This window comes from Kogia breviceps, chromosome 1 (assembly GCF_026419965.1).
Source record: "Kogia breviceps isolate mKogBre1 chromosome 1, mKogBre1 haplotype 1, whole genome shotgun sequence".
Classification (NCBI taxonomy): domain Eukaryota; kingdom Metazoa; phylum Chordata; class Mammalia; order Artiodactyla; family Physeteridae; genus Kogia; species Kogia breviceps.
In genome coordinates this window covers 20,838,280-20,855,511 of record NC_081310.1, presented here as the reverse complement: position 1 = coordinate 20,855,511, position 17,232 = coordinate 20,838,280, and the positions used below count along the sequence as shown (strand labels likewise).

The following is a 17,232-nucleotide window of genomic DNA, read 5'->3' as shown; positions in this document are numbered from 1 at the left end:
GACGGTTGCAGGAGGACTCCCTCGCTGTGCCATGACAGGGACCTAAGGCTTCTATCCCTTTACCACCTTCAAGGCAGTGAGAGGGCCATGGCTTTAAAATTACCATCATCCACCCAGTATAAGTGTCAATTAGCCTAATGGAAAAAATAAGATTCAGAACCTTTTGAAGTGGTCCTTCCTCCCCTTTTGAGAATTAGCTCACCTCTACTTGACCTCAAAAATGTAAGCTTTCCGGTAAATCTGACCCCCTACTTCCTGTGAGTTTGAACATCTGCAACATCAAAATGAAACAATCACTCCTTTAGAAGCACGGAAAAATTAACTGGAAATAGAATGATGCTGGTTTCATATGCTATGAGAAAGGGAAATGGGTCTGATTGTAACTAGATAGAGAATTGGAAAATACCCAGAACTTTCTTATTTTTAAAAAGGCAAAATCAAATTGGCAAGTGTTTGGTGTCTCAAAAAATAATTTTTAAAAAGTCCATTATTGACTCTTCATTATACAAGATACACACAAAGGAGAAGCATACAGCTCTAGATCATTTCAGTGACATTCCACACCCAGGAAGGATTAATGCCTGAGAATACTTAGTTGAATCAGTATTTTCTCCCCTCAATGCACAATCACTACAGGATCAGCACAGAGTAAGAACATCAATAAAAGCTGGTCCAATATGGAATTAATTCAATTACATAGTCAGGGGAGAAACACTTCAATCCCCTAGAGCCAAAGGTAACTTCTTTAAAACTCCTGATATCTGGTCAAATGCAATTAATATCACTATCTTGTTCAAATCCTACAATAAAAGACATATACATGTTAATGTTTGACAAAACTTAGGTTATTTTACCATTCATTCCTCCCAAATTCTGAGTGTCGCTGCAAATCAGATTTTCAAAAATATTTCTTCCTTTCTTTTTTTAAAGTTTTTTTTTCAAAAATATTTTGTCCAGCATTGGAGTCAAGAAAATAATATATAATAAAAGCTAACATGGAGTTTTTGTTGTGTGTTCAACACTGTTCTAAATACTTTACATGTGTTGATCCATTTAATCACCACAACCCTATGAGTTATGCACTCTATTTCCTTTATGTAAATGAAGAAACTGATGCATGGATGGGTAAAGAAACTTGCCCAATGCCCCTCTTAGTTAAATGATGGAGATTAGATTTGAACATGGATAGTCTGGTTTCAGAGTCTGGGTTATAATCACAATAGTATATTTCCTTTTCATCACTGAAAGGCCAGTAATGTATGGAAACAGCAAAGGGAGTCAGAGAGAACTGGGTTCAAATCCCAGCTCTACCACTTACTAGCAGCAGCAGCTCAGAAATCTTGCTCAATCTCTGTAAACCTCAGTTCTTCATCTGTGAAATACCATAGCTAACTTACGTTATAAAGGTTATAAAATAAAAGGATATAAATGAATGTAAAAGTGTCTAGTGTACATCAAGTGCCTGGCACATAGTAAACATTTCATAAGGTTTGGCTAGATGATAGGATGTTTTGATCCCATAGTTTTGATCTGCTAAGTACTGAATACAAATATTTAAGTCAGAATACTAAGGCTATTACATTTTCATTGAGAGAGTATTTTCTAACACCAACTCCTTTAAGCCAATTTAATTCTGTGATCAGTTTTCTAAATGGTACAGTCATTGCTTCCAAATTTTTCTATTTTTGTTTTCAATTTACGAAACTTCTTTGCATTGAGACCAGTTGCATTTATTTATCAGTGTTCTTGACAATATCAAATGTGACCAATTACAGCTTCTGCTGTTGTGGGAATTATTTCTACCAAGTTCAATTTTCCCAGGCCAAATTACACATAGATACATGTATAGAGAAAATGTGCTTCAATTTTTAGTCAGTAACAACTGTTACTGTTTTCAGTTTTAGCCTTTGCTGGGTTTACTTTGTGTTACTAAATTTCTACTAAATCTAGTTTTCCTGGGTTCAGGTTTTGACGTTCTCATTGTCACGAACAAAAATGCATTTTTTTCCAGCAATAAATAATGTTAGTTTTATTTTGTTCTTAGAACTCTTTTGAGATAATTGTAGATTCACATACAGTTTTAAGAAGTAGGACAGAGAGATCTTATGTGCCCTTTACCCAATTTTTCCTGATGATAACAGCTTGTAAACTTCAGTACAGTATCACACGTAGGATACTGACATTGTCAGCCAAGATACAGAACATATCCTTCACCAGAAGGACCCCTCATGTTGCCCTTTAATTGCCACAAACACTTTCTTCCACCTCCATCCCATCTATAATCCCTGACAGCCACTAATCTGTTTTTCGTTTCTGCAATCCTGTCATTTCATTAATGTTATATAAGTAGAATCACACACTATGTAACCTTCTGGGATTGGCTTTTTTCAGTCAGCATAATTCTCTGGAGATTTCATCTGAGTTGCTGTGTGTATCAGTAGTTGTTTCCTCTTCGTTGCTGAGTAGTATTTCATGGTATGGATGTGCCACTGTTTGTTTAACCTTTTAGCTGTTGAAGGACATCTGGGTTAACTCAGTTTGGGTTATTATGAATAAAACTGTTATAAACATCCATATATAGGTTTTTGTACAAACATAAGTCAATTGCTCTGGGATAAATGCCCAGGACTGCAATTGCTGTGTCATATGGTAGTTACATCTTTAGTTTTTGAAGAAACTGCCAAATTGCTTTCCCGAGTGACTGTACCATTTTGCAATTCCACCAGCAATGCCTGTGTGATCCAGTTTCTCTGCATCCTTGCCAGCATTCCGTGTTGTCACTATTTCTTATTTTAGCCATTCAGTAGGTGAATAATGATATCTCATTATAGTTTAAACTTGCATTTTCTCATCCCATAACTTGTCATTTCATCCTCTTAACAGATTCCCTCACACAGCAAAAGTTTTAATTTTGATAAAGTCCAATTTATCAATTTTTTCTTTTATAGATTGTGCTTTTGGTGTCTATAGACACCAAATTTAAGAACTCTTTGCCTAACTTTAGATCCTGAAGATTTTTTTCCTGAAAACTATATTGTATTACAATTTGCAGTTAAGTCCATGATCCACTTTGAGTTAATTTTTGTATAAGATGTGAGACTTGGGTTGAAGTCTTTCCTTCCTTCCTCCCCTTCTCCCTCCCTCCTTTCCTCCGTCCCTCCCTCTCTCTCTCTCCCTCTGTTACTTCCTTACTTTTTGCCTATAGATATCCACTTGTTCCAGCAGCAGCGTGTTGAGCTGTCTGTCCTTCTCCATCAAATTGCTTTTGCATCTTTGCCGAAAATGATAATTGGACATATTTCTGTGGGTCTATTTCTGGTTTCTTTATTTGTTAATATTAATATATATATGTGTCTGTGTCTTCATCAGTCTTAATTACTGCAGCCATGTAATAAGTCACGAAACTGGGCAGACTGATTCCTTCCACTTTCTCTTTTTCAAAATTGTTTTAGCTCTTCTAGTTCCTTTGCCTTTCTGTAAACATTTTAGAATAAACTTGTCCATATCTACTAAAAATCTGAGATTTTAAGAGGAATTACAATAAATCTGTTTATCAGTTGGGGGAGAACTGACATGTTTATTATGTTGAGTCCTCTAATCCATGGATAGTAGGTCGATTTATTTAGGTCTTCTTTCTTTCATCAGCATTTTGTGGTTTTCAGCAAATAAGTCGTATATATGTTTTATTAGATTTATATGTAAGTTTTTCTGAGTTATTGTAAATGGTAGTATATTTTTAAATTTCAGTGACCATGTGTTCATTGATAATATATAGAAATCTGATTGATTTCTGTATGCTGCTCTTGTATTCTGTGATTTTGCTAAACTCACTTATTAGAAGATTTACATAGATTCCTTCAGATTTTCTATATAAACCATCATGTCATCTATGAATAAGGATAGTTTTGTTTCTTCTTTTCCAATCTTAGGCTTTTTATTTTCTTTTCTTGCTTTCCAGCATGATGTTGAATAAGAGCAGTGAGAATGGACACGCTTGCCTTGTTCCTGATCTTGGGAGAAAGCATGTAGTCTTTCACTTAGATGTAATGCTTGCTGTAGATTTTTTTGTAGATGCTCTTTATCAAGTTGAGGAAGTTCCCCTTTATTTTTATTTTTCTGAAAGTATTATTCATGAATAGGTGTTGAATTTTGTCAGATGCTATTTCTGTATTGATTTATATGTTCATGTGTTTTTCTTCAATTTGCTAATGTGCTGGATTATTAATATGGTGATTGATTTTCAAGTACTGAATCAGCCTTGCAGTCTTGGAATAAATCCAACTTTGTTGTAGTGCATAATTCTTTTTATATACTATTGAATGCAATTTGCTAACATTTTGTTAAGGATTTTTACATCTATATTCATGAGTGACATTATTCTGCAGGTTTCGTTTGTTTCACACTGTCTTTGTTTTGGTATTGTGGTAACACTAACTTCATGAAATAAATTGGGAAGTGTTCTCTTCCATTTTTTTGGAAGAGGTTGTGTAGAATTGGTGTTATTTCTTGTCTAACCATTTGTGAAATTCTTGAGTGTTACCATCTGGCCAGGAGATTTTGGGGGGAGAGTTTTAAAATTATGAATTTAATTTCATTAGTGATTATGGGCTATTCAAATGATCTATTTCATATTGGGTGAGTTGTGGTAGTTTGTGTTTTTGGAGGAATTGGTCCATATTTCTAAGTTGTCAAACTTTGTGTAAAGTTGTTCATAGCATTCCCTTATTATCCTTTTGATGTCTTCAGGGTCTGTAGTGATATTGCTGTTTCATTCATGATATTGGTAATTTGTGTCTTCCCTTTTTTCTTTATCAGTCTTGTTAGCGGTTTGCCTACTTTATTGAATTTTTCAAAGAATTTTTCAATTTTATTTGAATTGATTTCTGTTCTTCGATTTTCTTTGCTTGCTTTGAGTTTAATTTTGCTCTATTTCTAGGTTATTCTAAGGTGGGAGCTTAGATTATTGATTTGAGATTTTTGCCTTTTTAAATGTACTTAATTCTATAAATTTCCCTCTCAGTACTGCTTTTGCGTGTCCCACAAATTTGACATTTTATTTTAATTAAATTCAATGTATTTTAAAAATTGTCCTTTGAGACGTTGACTTAGGAATTGTTTAGAAGAGTTCTGATTAATTTCTAACTGTTGGAGATTTTCCTGGTATCATTGTTATTGATTTCTAGTTTGATGCTTTTGTGGTCTGAGAACACATTTTGTATGATTTCAATAATTTAAATTTCTTGAGTTTATTTTATGGACCAGGATATGACCTCTCTTGGTGTTTGTTCCATGAACGCTGGAAAAGAATGTGTGTTCTGCTGCGGCTGGCTGGGGTTTTCTGTAACTGTTGATTAGATCCTCTTAGTTGATGGTGTTAAGTTTTTCTGTATCTTCCTTGATTTTCTTTTTAGAAGTCCTATCAATTGTTGAGAGAAGGGTGTTCAAGTCTCCAGCTGCAACTGTGATTTTATTCCTTTTTCTAGTTCTATTGGTCTTTGCTTCCTATATTTTGTAATTCTGTTGTTTATAAATAGATGTTTAGAACTATGTCTTCCCAGTGGATTGACTCTCTTGTAAGTTTATGATGTTCCTGTCTATGGTAATTTTTTGCTCTGAAGTGCACTTTGTCTCATATTAATATAGCCACTCTTTTGCAAATGTTTTCTCCCAGTCTGTGGCTTATTTTCTCATTCTCTGATCGAGAATTTTTTTCTTTTCTTCAGTTTTAGAAGTTTGACTGATATGTCTTATGGCTTTCTATGGGCTTACTCTTTTGGGGGGTTCACTCAACTTCCTGAATATGTAGGGTTAGCTCTTTACCAAATTTGAAAAGTTTTGAGCCATTATTACCTTGAGCACTTTTTCAGCCCTACCTTCTTACTCCTCTCCTCTGGGGACATGCCATGACTGTTAGAACTTTTGTTATAGTCCCACAGGTCCATGAGGCTCTGCTAGGTTTTTTTTGTTTGTTTGTTAGTGGGTTTTTTTTTTTTTTTTGGTAATTTTCTATTTCTCAGAGTTGTAATTTTTATTGTTCTGTCTTACAGTTCACTGATTCTTCTGTCCCCTCCATTCTGCTGTTTAGCTCATCCACTGAGCTTTTTATTTTTGTTAATGTATTTTCCAGTTCTAAAATTTCCATTTGGTTCTTCTTTATATCTTGTATTTTTTTTGAGGCTTTCTATTTGCCAAGACAATTTTATTTTTTGCTTGTTTCAAGTGTGTTCATAATTGCTTGTTGCGGCATTTTTATCATGGCTTCTTTAAGATCTTTAGCTATTTCTAACATTTGTCTTCCTCACATTGACACCTATTGTCTTTTTCATTCAGTTCGAGATATTCTTGGTTCTTGATATGAAGTGTGATTTCGAATTGAAACCTGGACATTCTGAGTATTGTAAGACTGGATCTACTGTTTTATCTGGCTTCCTCTCACACTGTTCTAGAAAGGGAAGAAGGTTGAGGCCTTATTATTGCCAGGCAGGGGTATAAGTCCAGCTCCCCACTCAGCCTCCATTGCCACCTGAGTGGGGGGGAGGGGGCTCTCTCCACCACTGCTGGGTGGAGGTGGGGATGCTGGCTCCTCTCCAGGCCTCCACTGATACCTCCCTGGCTGGGAGGGCTAAGAGTGCCTCAGTACTGCTCCCCACATGATATCTATTGACACCAGAGGGGTGTTACTGATGGAGGGTGATAAAACTCCTCTCCACTAGGCTTTATCTGATACCACTCAGTAGGGAGAGAGAGGGGTGCCCTGTTACTGCATCGTGGTGGTGGTGGTGGTGGTGTCAGTAGTGGTTGAAAGTCTAGGCTCCCCAAGTGGTCTCAACTGACACTGCCAGGGTGGGGAGCTCCTTATTACATCCTGGGTGGGGGTAAAAGTCTAGGCTCCCCACTGGGTCTTTGGGGGCATGGGTAATGGTGGGGGTCAAAAATATATATATTTATACTGGGGATATATATGTATATATAGTATATATTTTTTTAAGGGAAAAATAGGGGAAAGTAAATGTACTTCATCTTCTGTCAGTTTTATTCTGTATTGATTATTTCTACCAGTAATATTCATAAGGAATTGGATAAAAGAATGAAAGTCTGTATTTATTTCTTGGAGCAAAGAGCAAAGAACATGAGTAGGGTAAAGGCATGGGATATGGATGTAGGGTCAAAATATCATGCCTAATGGCTTTTGACTTTATATTGACCACCATGTTAAGCATGGGTATAATGACCCTGGCCTTAAGTAGCATACAGTCCAGCTTGGAAGCCAAGATGGGGATTGCAAAATGGATATGCCAACAAAGCAGCAATTTCTAAGTGCTCAATAAGCCATAAAGTGAGCAGGTTGTCAAAGAAGGCTGATGTTGAGATGGAGCAGCCAGAGAGGTCCCACATTTCATACAAGAGGCAGGATGTGAACTAACCTCAGAAAAATCAGACTTGGGTATGATGGGAGGAGGCAGCTGGTGAGAAAGCAATGAGATAGGGAGAATGGAATTGACAAAAATGGAAAGTCAGTAATATAATAACAACTGCAATATTTAATTACTGCGTGTGTATTAGGTTCTGGACACTATGCCAGACACCTTACATTATTTTCATCATCCCTCACAACATTCCTTTGAAGTATGAAATATAATTCTGTTTTACAGATGAGGAAACTGAGGCCCAGGAAGGTAACTTTCTCAAAGTCACATACCTATGTCAAGAGGAAGAGTTAGATTCATGGGACATCTGTCTGAGATATTTTAAGCACTTTCCTAGAATGCTGGGAATGTACACAGCATTTGGCTGGAACAGCATTAGCTTGGGTGAAGAGAAGAAAATTAGAAATTGAGCCAAGATGTACAGGCCTTTCTACTTTTGAGCAAAGGAGTGAGGGCCTGAGTAGGCTTCTTTGGGGACAGCAGACAGAGGGGAACTACAGCAGGGAAGTGGTCCCAGTTTCCATTATGTAAGATGAGACTATGGATCTCACACTGACCTTTGAACAAAACCCCTTGCCAGGTCACGTTTCATGTCATTTCAAAAACACTAAGAAGACACAAATCTTCCAGTGGGGCTTACTTCCTCTTCTCTTTTTTTTTTTTTTCGAAAGACAAATGTTACATTAGGGACATTTAAAGAACACCTTTAGAATTTTTCAGTAGAGACTTTGAGATGTGATGGGTTAAATTCTACTTAGCTTCTGGCTCCTTATTTTTTAAATGTCATGTTCCTGAATCATGCTTAGCCATTCGTTCAGACTGGTTAGGTTAATTAGACCAATGTGGGTAGACAGAATGACATCACATACCTCCTTCGGAAGAGACAGAGGAGAAACAGAGGGGAAGAGAAGGATTCTAATAGAATTTTGTTCCAAAAGACTGGATGAGACTGACCAAAAGGGGGAAAAAAAAAAGAATTGGACCAAAAGATTCCAGTGAGCTTTTGGACAGCATGTCTGTGGTGGTGCAGTCAATCAGTAGTGCTAAAGGAATTATAAATATTTCCTATTAACACAGGATGGGAAGGCCAAAGAAGTGCAGCCTGGGAGGATCTACAGAGAGCTGTTTCCAAAAATATTTCACAGAACATCAATCCCATGGAAAGATCCAAGAAAAAAAGAGTTCTGTGGTTTGTGAAAAACACTAGGTTAATCAAATGTGTCTTTACTGCCAGACTTTTCAGAGCCTTTAAAAATTTCACATGCATTATGAAATCCCAAGAGGGGCTGTGGTATGCTGTGTTCCCAAATATACTTGTTTACAGAAATTCCCCCCACCCCTACCCCCACACACTCTTTTTTTTCTTGGAGATTTCTTATGACAGGTACATCACACTTCACATGTTCATAAGTTCTGGGACAGGGAAACTTTCCTCATGACACAGAACTGTATTCCCCACTGTAGATTTTTCTTTGGTTCCTCAAAGATGTGTCTGACATATGCTTCTAAGATTACTTGAGAACTAAATGAATATTTTCTATTTAAATCCAAATGTACAAAGGCAAGTAATTTTCTTAAAATTTCCAAATTTCTACCCCAACCCTCTCAACCATCCCAATGAATCAATAAACTAGTTCATCAGAGGAAACTGCAGCTATTTTATATACTTTTAAACAATGAATGCTCAATTATAATCAGATTATAAAATGAATCACATTGCCACATCTCTTTCTAGCCGCCTGGGCTGTAAGCTGTCTGTCATCGGGTTCTCAGTGGCCTCCTCCCTGCTGCCCAGCTCGAACCTGTGCCTCCCGCCCTATCGCATCAAAGAAGTTGTTGGCAAACTTTCTCACGTTGTCTGTCTTCGAGGCCCTGGAGATCTTCTGGAAGTCACCGAAGGCTGCACCTTTCTCTCGAGATCTGCTCCTTTTTCCTAATGGCTTCCTTAATGCCCTCGATGTGGCACTTTTCCTCCTTCTCGGCTTTCAGCTTCAGGACGTGATGATTCTCCCCCCGCAGGATGGTGAGCCCCGGGATGTGCCTCACCTTGTCACTGATATTCTTGTGGACGTTACTCCTGGTCTGCAGGAGCTTCTGGTCCGCGAGCCCCACGGACAGCCGTTTGTGCTCTTTCCTCAGCCCCTCGGACTCTACCGCGTCCCGCTTGACCTGCTGGCACTGCCCCTCCTCCTCCTTGACCTTCTCCTTCGGCTCCCAGGGATGCTCCTTAATCAGGCTCCGGGGGGTCTCTCGGGACCACTGGGAACTCTGTTCCAGGGACAGCTTCCGAAGGAGCTCCTCAGCCTTGGCCTGGCAGTTCATGAGGACCTTCTGGGCCTGGAAATTGACTAGGGAGCTCAGATTGGTCTCCTGGATCTTCTTCTGGCCCTCCGCGATGTGCACATGCTTCTTGAGACGGGCCTGCTTCAGCCTCTTCTGCAGCTGCAGGATGTTCCGCTCCTGCAGGTCCTGCATCATCCTCTCGTGCTGCTGCAGGCGCTGCTGCACCTGCAGGTACTGCTTCCCGTGCTTGGTCTCGGTCTCAGAGGGGGCCCCTTCCGGCTTCTCCTGGCGCTGGTCCTCTTGTTCCTCTAGCTGCGCCTTCCAGCTGCTCTCCTGCCAGATCGTTGCTTGCCTGTCCCGCCGTCGGACACGCTGCTCCCGGCTCAGGCGAGCCTTGTGTCTCTCCTTCTCCTGCGGCCACTGCTCCTGGCTCTGCTGCAGCAGCAGCTTGCGCTCTGTCTCTAGGGTCAACTGGACCTTCTGGTCTGAGCGCTTCAGCTCCTCCCAGGCTAGAGCCGCCTGCTGCTTTAGTTCCCGCACCCTCCGGGCCTTTTTGAGCCAGGTCAGCACCAGGGCCACAATCTTAAGGTCGCTGGAGGACATTACTCCCTCTTCCAGCATGTTCTTGAGGATCTGGGTGTGCTCGTTGTGCATCGCCTTGCTGGGGAGCGAGGGCTGGGAGTACTGGCTGGCTAATGACAACACCGGATCATTACGGTATCTTTTCCGGATGTACACGCAACCTGACTGCGTCCCGAACTCTCTGGAGGGCACAGAACACTTCTTCGTGTGAACCGAGTAAAGGGACCGGTGACCGAGACCTCTGCAGGCCGGCACTGCCCACTGGTCTCCGCTCTGCACCTTTTCTACCCCGAAAGTTCCACTCGGGCGAGTGTAAGCTCCCTGCGGGTAAGGTGGGGGCGCATCTCCCGGGGTCGGAGGGTAGTGCTGGCAGGGCTGAGGCTGTTGAGGTGGCAGCTGGGGCTGCTGCTGCCAGGCCGGGCTGGCTGGGCTGGCCGGGCTGCCTCTGTGCTCCAGGAGCTTGGTACCTGTCTCCCCCCAGGCGTCTTCCAGGCGCCGGATGCTGGGCCGGTGCTTCCTGGCGTGGCCCAGGGGCCTCCGGGCCACGTCGGTCAGGCTGCGGCTTTCAGGCGTTAAGTCCGGGTACCGGCGCCAGCGGGGCCGCGGGGTGGGTGAGCAGCGCAGGTGCGGCCAGGGCGCCGCGGCCTCGCTCCCCTCGAGGAGAATCCGGGCCCGGGAGCACGGGCCCTGCTCGCCCTGCGGCCCTGACCCGCCCAGCCGCGCCGAGGATGTGCGCTCCTTGCGGGGAGGCGGGGCCTCCCAGAGGTCCGAGTGAGGCCGCGGGGAGAAGCGGCCGAAGCCCTCCATGCTCCCTCCCAGCGCGCCCAGCGTCTGAGCTAGGGTCCCGGGACCTCACGGGGTTGCTGCGGAAAAGCGCCCCGCCCTCGGATCCCGGGAGTCCGGGCCGCCTGTGACGCTCTGGCCACTTCACAATGCGCCTCCGCCCCCCCAGGTTGACGCAGCCCTCGGGCCTCGCCCACCCCGGCCTTCCTAGCACCCCGCGCGGTGAGAGGAGGGGGGAGGAGGAGATGGGGGAGGAGAGGGGGGAGGGGCTGTAGAAAGACAGGGTGACCCTTGAAGCTGAGGGTGCGTAGTGAACCCCCACCGGTGTTTCAGGCAGGAATTTGAAGTCGCATTTGTACACCCTAAAGTAGCAGAATTTTAAAAGTAGCCAGGCGTTACCCCTAGAATGGAATGTGGCGGGCAAGTCCTTTAGTGAGGGGGGGGGTCCCTACCTCTCTGCGCCTCTGCAGTGTATGCAAATGAAGCGGCCCTGGAAGCACATTATTCACTGCACCACCCTTCTGCCTTTTTAAGTTAGCAAGCCCAAAGTATACTTTTTAAACTTTTAGAAGAGAGAGAGAGAGAGAGAGAGAGAGAGAGAGAGAGAGAGAGAAAAACCATCTAATTTGTTTTCTCCTAATATGGCAATTACTGCTTTTGTCAAAATATGAATGTTAAGTGCACATTTCTGAAATAACATCAGTGGACAGCATGCCGAAATCACACTGTTATTGTTTTCCTTTTTCTCCAGTTTTGTGAGATTAATTTTTCTGGTTGAGGCACCCAGAGCTAATAGGAAAAGCACTGGATTTGGTCATGCAAACTTGAGTTTGAATCTCCTCTGCCACTTTCCACTTGTGTGGTCTTGGGCTAGTTACTTAACTCTCCTGACCCTCAAATTCTAGAACAGTGGACTGGAAGAGGGGCCGTGACAATGCCATTGTTGGGCTGCCCTGAGGGTCAGATGAAACTATGTATCAAGTGCTTCGTGCCTTAATGCATTCAATAAACGTTATTTTGATGTCCTTCTAGCCTTCAATTACAAATTCTAAGGTTTAATATATGGGTTTACAAAAGTTTCTACACATTCCTAGAAAAGAAGAATGGAATTAATGTTATCCTAAAATAGTTTAGGTAAAGGACAGAGTGCTAGGGAGGGGTGATGCCCAGGTTCTGCTGTGTTCATCCTGGATTGTGGCTCATGGCTAAGTCACCTCCTTTCTTTGAGAAGTAATGAGGAAACAGTTCTGGACGACATTCTCCAAATATGGTCAATCCTTAAAGAAGAAAATTAAGTATTTACTGATCTCAGTCCTCTTCACCCACATCTCCTTGAAGTTTCACAGTGACCCAGCTAGGCAGGGCCAGTAGAACTGATAACATTTCCTTCAGACTTAAGACAAATCTGAGACTTGGCCATATTAACTGATTCCCCCAAAGATCAGTTGGTCAACGGTGGAAGTTTTGACTTCAGGTTCACTTGTCTTTCCATATCATGCTGCCTTTCAGGAAATGCACTTTGAATTGAGACGTGTGTTATGGACCCAAAGTTTGTGTTTTCCCGATTCGTATGTCGAAGCCCTAAACCCCAGTGTGATGGTATTTGGAGGTGGGGCCTTTGGGAGGTGATTAGGTTTAGATGAGGTCTTGAAGGTGGGGCCTCCATGATGGGATTAGAGGAAGGGACCAGAATTTCTGCCCTCTGCCATGTGAGATCACAAAGAGAAGGTGGCTGTCTGCAAGCCCGGAAGCGGGCCGTCACCAAGAACCGAATGTGCTTGCATTTTCACCTAGCACTTCCCAGCCTACAGAACTGTGAGAAATATATGTCTGTTGTTTAAGCCACCCAGTCTATGGTGTTTTGTTAGAGCAGCCTCAGCTGACTAAGATGACATGCTTTACAAAAAATTATGGTCAGTATATATCCGAGGGTCATGACGGCCATGTCCTTGAAGCCATGTGGTAGCAGCCTTAACCACAGTGACTGAGGCCGCCTCAGGAACCCACTCTGCCTGCGTGAGATCTCACATGCAGTCATTAGCACGTCTATAGCTGAGAACAGGAGGCTGTTTCTACCCTAGGTTCCGACTGGTGCAACTCATACCATTGTTAGAGAAATTATTTAGTGATTATAATTTTTACTAGGAGGCAACTTTTACATAAAATTAATCAAATTTGAAATGGAATCATTTACTTGAGGAAATATTGGGGCATGAACTGAGTTGTGCTGATACCTGAATGTCATATGCCTTTGTGGAAGCTTTGTAAAACATTCTGTACATCTATATGTGGCTCTCGCTGGTACCAGGCCGTTTCCTGTTACAGAGAAGCAGTGCTGTGTGGGCGAAAGTATAGCCACCCAAGAGCCAGGAGACCTGTCACCAGGCAGCTCTGCCACCTGCTGAATCATCTGAAGTGGTCATCTTGTTCTCTGTCTGGTGACTCTGGTGGTTTCTTCATTGCTGCAGGAGATGATCTGTAAGATCTCATTCAGTCCCCAATGCGACTAGAAAGAGGAGTTCAATTTAGTAACTCCTGCGGCCTTCATTCTGCAAAACAAAAATGAGTTAATCCCTGAAAGATGCTTACAGCAGTGCTTGGCATGTGGTTGCTGCCTTATAAAAATTAGTCATTAGGGCTTCCCTGGTGGCTCAGTGGTTGAGAATCCGCCTGCCGATGCAGGGGACATGGGTTCGTGCCCCGATCCGGGAAGATCCCACATGCCGCGGAGCAGCTGGGCCCGTGAGCCATGGCCGCTGAGCCTTCGCGTCCGGAGCCTGTGCTCCGCAACGGGAGAGGCCACGACAGTGAGAGGCCCGCGTGCGGCAAAAAAAAAAAAAGAAAATTAGTCACTAGAGTGATCATTATCGTTATTCCAAGAGCATTAAAACCATAGCAGTGTAGGGCTGAATTTAAAGACATAGTTTGGCAGATGTAAGCTATTACATATGGAATGGAAAAACAACAAGGTCCTACTGTATAGTACAGAGAACTGTATTCAGTATCCTCTGATAAACCATAATGGAAAAGAATATTTTTTTTAAAAAGAATGCATATATATATGTATGTAACTGAATCAATTTGCTGTACAGCAGAAATTAACACAACATTGTAAATCAACTATACTTCAATTGAAAGAAAGAGAGGAAGAAAGAAGGAAAGGAAGGAAGAAAGGAAGAAGGGAAGAAAGAAAGAAAGAGAGAGAGAGAAAGAAAGAAAGAAAGACGTAGTTTGGAGCAAGCCAGATTCCCAATTCAGGGCTCTTTGGCCTCTTTCTTACCCTGAAGGTTCTCAGAATTCCTCATGGAATTGAGAATAGCTCACTCACCTCTGTTGACGATAGAGGGGACACAGTCTTAACTTCATGATGCCACAAACATTTATTGAAATCTGGGCCAGGATTAGAAAGATAATCAAAAGCCCTTGCCCACAACATTGCTAGGAGAAACACGTTCAGGTAACAGATGTGGTAAGTGGTTAGACAGTAAATTCAACAGTATTCCTAGAGGAGGGAGGGGTTAGTTTATAACGGAAGTTCATCCAGGTTGTTCGTAAGGGAAGAGTTCACATAGAACGATGGTGGCTAAACCTGGGAAGGCAACTAGGATCTCACCATACAGGGATGAGCAGGAGGACACACCCAGCAGAGGACACTGTGTGGCCACAGTGTGAAGCCTCAGAAATGCCTAGCATGTGGGGTCATGTGTGGTTTGTGTAGCGGGGACTTGGGGTATGTGTGCGGTGCAGTGACGGGTGATGGCACCAAAAAGGTGGGCTGGATCCAGATTCCATTGGGCCCTAAATGCCAGGCCAAGGAGCACAGGTTTCCCACTGGGCGGTAGGGTTCCATCTGTGTCCAGATGTGCTTCAGGATTCCTTGAAGCAGCCGGGGGCCTAGAGGAGGTGGGGCTGGAGGACTTTAGGGCAGCCTCTGAGGCCTCTGTCCCTGCTTCACCCAGAGCAGCTCAGAGCAGCTCAGATTTTATCTGTTTTCTATCCTGGGGTTCTTGGTAACACCTTATTGAAAAAAGTTGGGGCTTCCTCTGCTTATAAAAAAAGGGTTAAAATCCACTATGTAGGCAACAGTGAGTCAATAAAAGTCTTGAAACCAAAAAGTGACCCGATTTAGTTTCTATTTTAGAAGGCTCACCCTGGCAGCAAGGTAGAAGATAAATTGAGATGAGGAGTAAGGGGAGGGAAATCGGAGAAAGGGGGCCAGTTAAGAAATTGGTTCAGTAATTGGGGCAAGCAAGAAGGAAGTGAGTGAAAACCCAGACATTGGCAAGGGGAGAGGGAGGGATGGATTCAAGGTACACTGCAGAGGTCAAGGAACCATGACCTGAAGGTGGACTCGATCTGGAGAAAGAGGGTTTCTACCCCAGGGGCCTGGGAAGATGGTGCGTGGCAGTGACAAGAGGTCTCAGTCTAGGTGACCTTGAAAACAGTGATTTTGGAAATCAGGTGAAAGAAGCTGTAATGAAAGTGACTGTGGCACAGAGCAGCAAACAGAATGTCTGGAAGAGGCTGATGAAACTGGGAAGAGAAACCTTATCTTTTGAGGGACCTGGTGATGAGGCTCCTGCTTAGAGCACAGCTGCCCAAGCAGGACAGGTGCTCTCACCTGCATTGTTAGCATCTGATCAAGATCCCTGGGAGAATGGCTACCTGGGAAGCCTTGGTCAGCTCTTCCATCGGGCAGATGAAAGAGATGTTTTGTAAATGTTCAGCTGCCAAGCATTCCCTTGATACTAGGAACAGTCAGCCTCCTTTTTCCTTGGCAGGAAAATCCTCAATGTATTTCACTGGAGGCCTCAGAATTTAGACATTCTGCCAAATGAGGACATGGGGCTCTTTTCTGCATTTGTTGGAGACTTAGAAAATATGGCAAAATGTGCTCTAACCTCACAATCTGAATTGACTTATGGAATAGACATGTGTTTGGGGCCCTTACTCAGAATGACTGTTAGTGGTAGTGACTTCAGATTTGATCTCTTGGCACAAAGCAACTAGTTCTTGGATGGTCCAAAGGGGAGAAATAAACTAGAGTTTCTCCATCCAGTAGAGCAGCTGGCAGCCACACATGGGTATGAGCATTTGAACATGGGTAGTTCCAATTGTCATGTGCTGTGAGTATAAAATACACACTGATTTGAAAAATGTACTATAAAATAAAGTTAAATGTCTCAACACGTTTTATAATATTGGTCACTTGTTGACATGGCATTTTAAACACAGTGGACTAAAGAAAACATTATCAAAGTTAATTTCACATGTTATTTGTTTTAATGTGGCTATTAGTCAATTTAGAATTATATATTTGTAAGTATATATCACAGTATATTTCTATTGGACAACACTACTCTAGATAATTGAGGTTCCTTGACATTCATATTGCAAGTGAAAGCTTTCAATGTCTAGGTAATTTTTTATTTATTTATTTTTTTTTTGTGGTACGCAAGCCTCTCACTGTTGTGGCCTCTCCTGTTGTGGAGCACAGACTCCGGACACGCAGGCTCAGCGGCCATGGCTCACGGGCCCAGCCGCTCCGCGGCATGTGGGATCCTCCCGGACCGGGGCACGAACCCGTGTCCCCTACATCGGCAGGCGGACTCTCAACCACTGCGCCACCAGGGAAGCCCCTAGGTAATTTTTATTTTATGTAAATTTATTGCTTTGAGTAGAAGGGTTTAAATGGCGGCATAGGAAGACCCTGAACTCAGCTCCTCCCATGGACACAACAAACTTACAGTTACATGTGGATGATTTTCCTTTGAAAAGGACCTGAGAACTAGATAAACAGTGCCTTGACAACAAAAGATAAAAAAGATGCATTGAGACAGAGAAGCAGAGACACGGCCTCACCCAGGTCCCCACCCCAGAGGCAGTGACCCACAGTTGGGAGGGATCCAAAAGCTATAGAACTTTCCCTCAAGGAGTGAAGGGATTGAGCCCCATGTGAGGCATCCTGACCTTTGGGTCCAGCACTGAAAAGAGGAGCCCCACAAATCAGTGGGGATTAAGTCCAGGAGAACCGTAAAACTATAGGGAACAGAGAACCCACTCTTAAAGGGCTTACATGCAGACCCATTTGCAGTGAGATCCAGGGCAAAAGCAGCAGAAAGGGCAAAAATGGCAAAGAGCACCTAGACCATAAGTG

General features: G+C 42.9%; 1 protein-coding gene across 1 annotated transcript; it reads right to left on the bottom strand.

Annotated features, from left to right (window-relative positions):
• Window positions 1-9,196: 9,196 nt before the first annotated feature.
• CCDC185 (coiled-coil domain containing 185) lies at window positions 9,197-11,099 on the bottom strand. Its single transcript, XM_059069437.1, is given in 2 exon segments — window positions 9,197-9,347; window positions 9,349-11,099. Coding segments are annotated over 2 exon segments (1,902 nt in total).
• Between the last annotated feature and the right edge of the window lie 6,133 nt (window positions 11,100-17,232).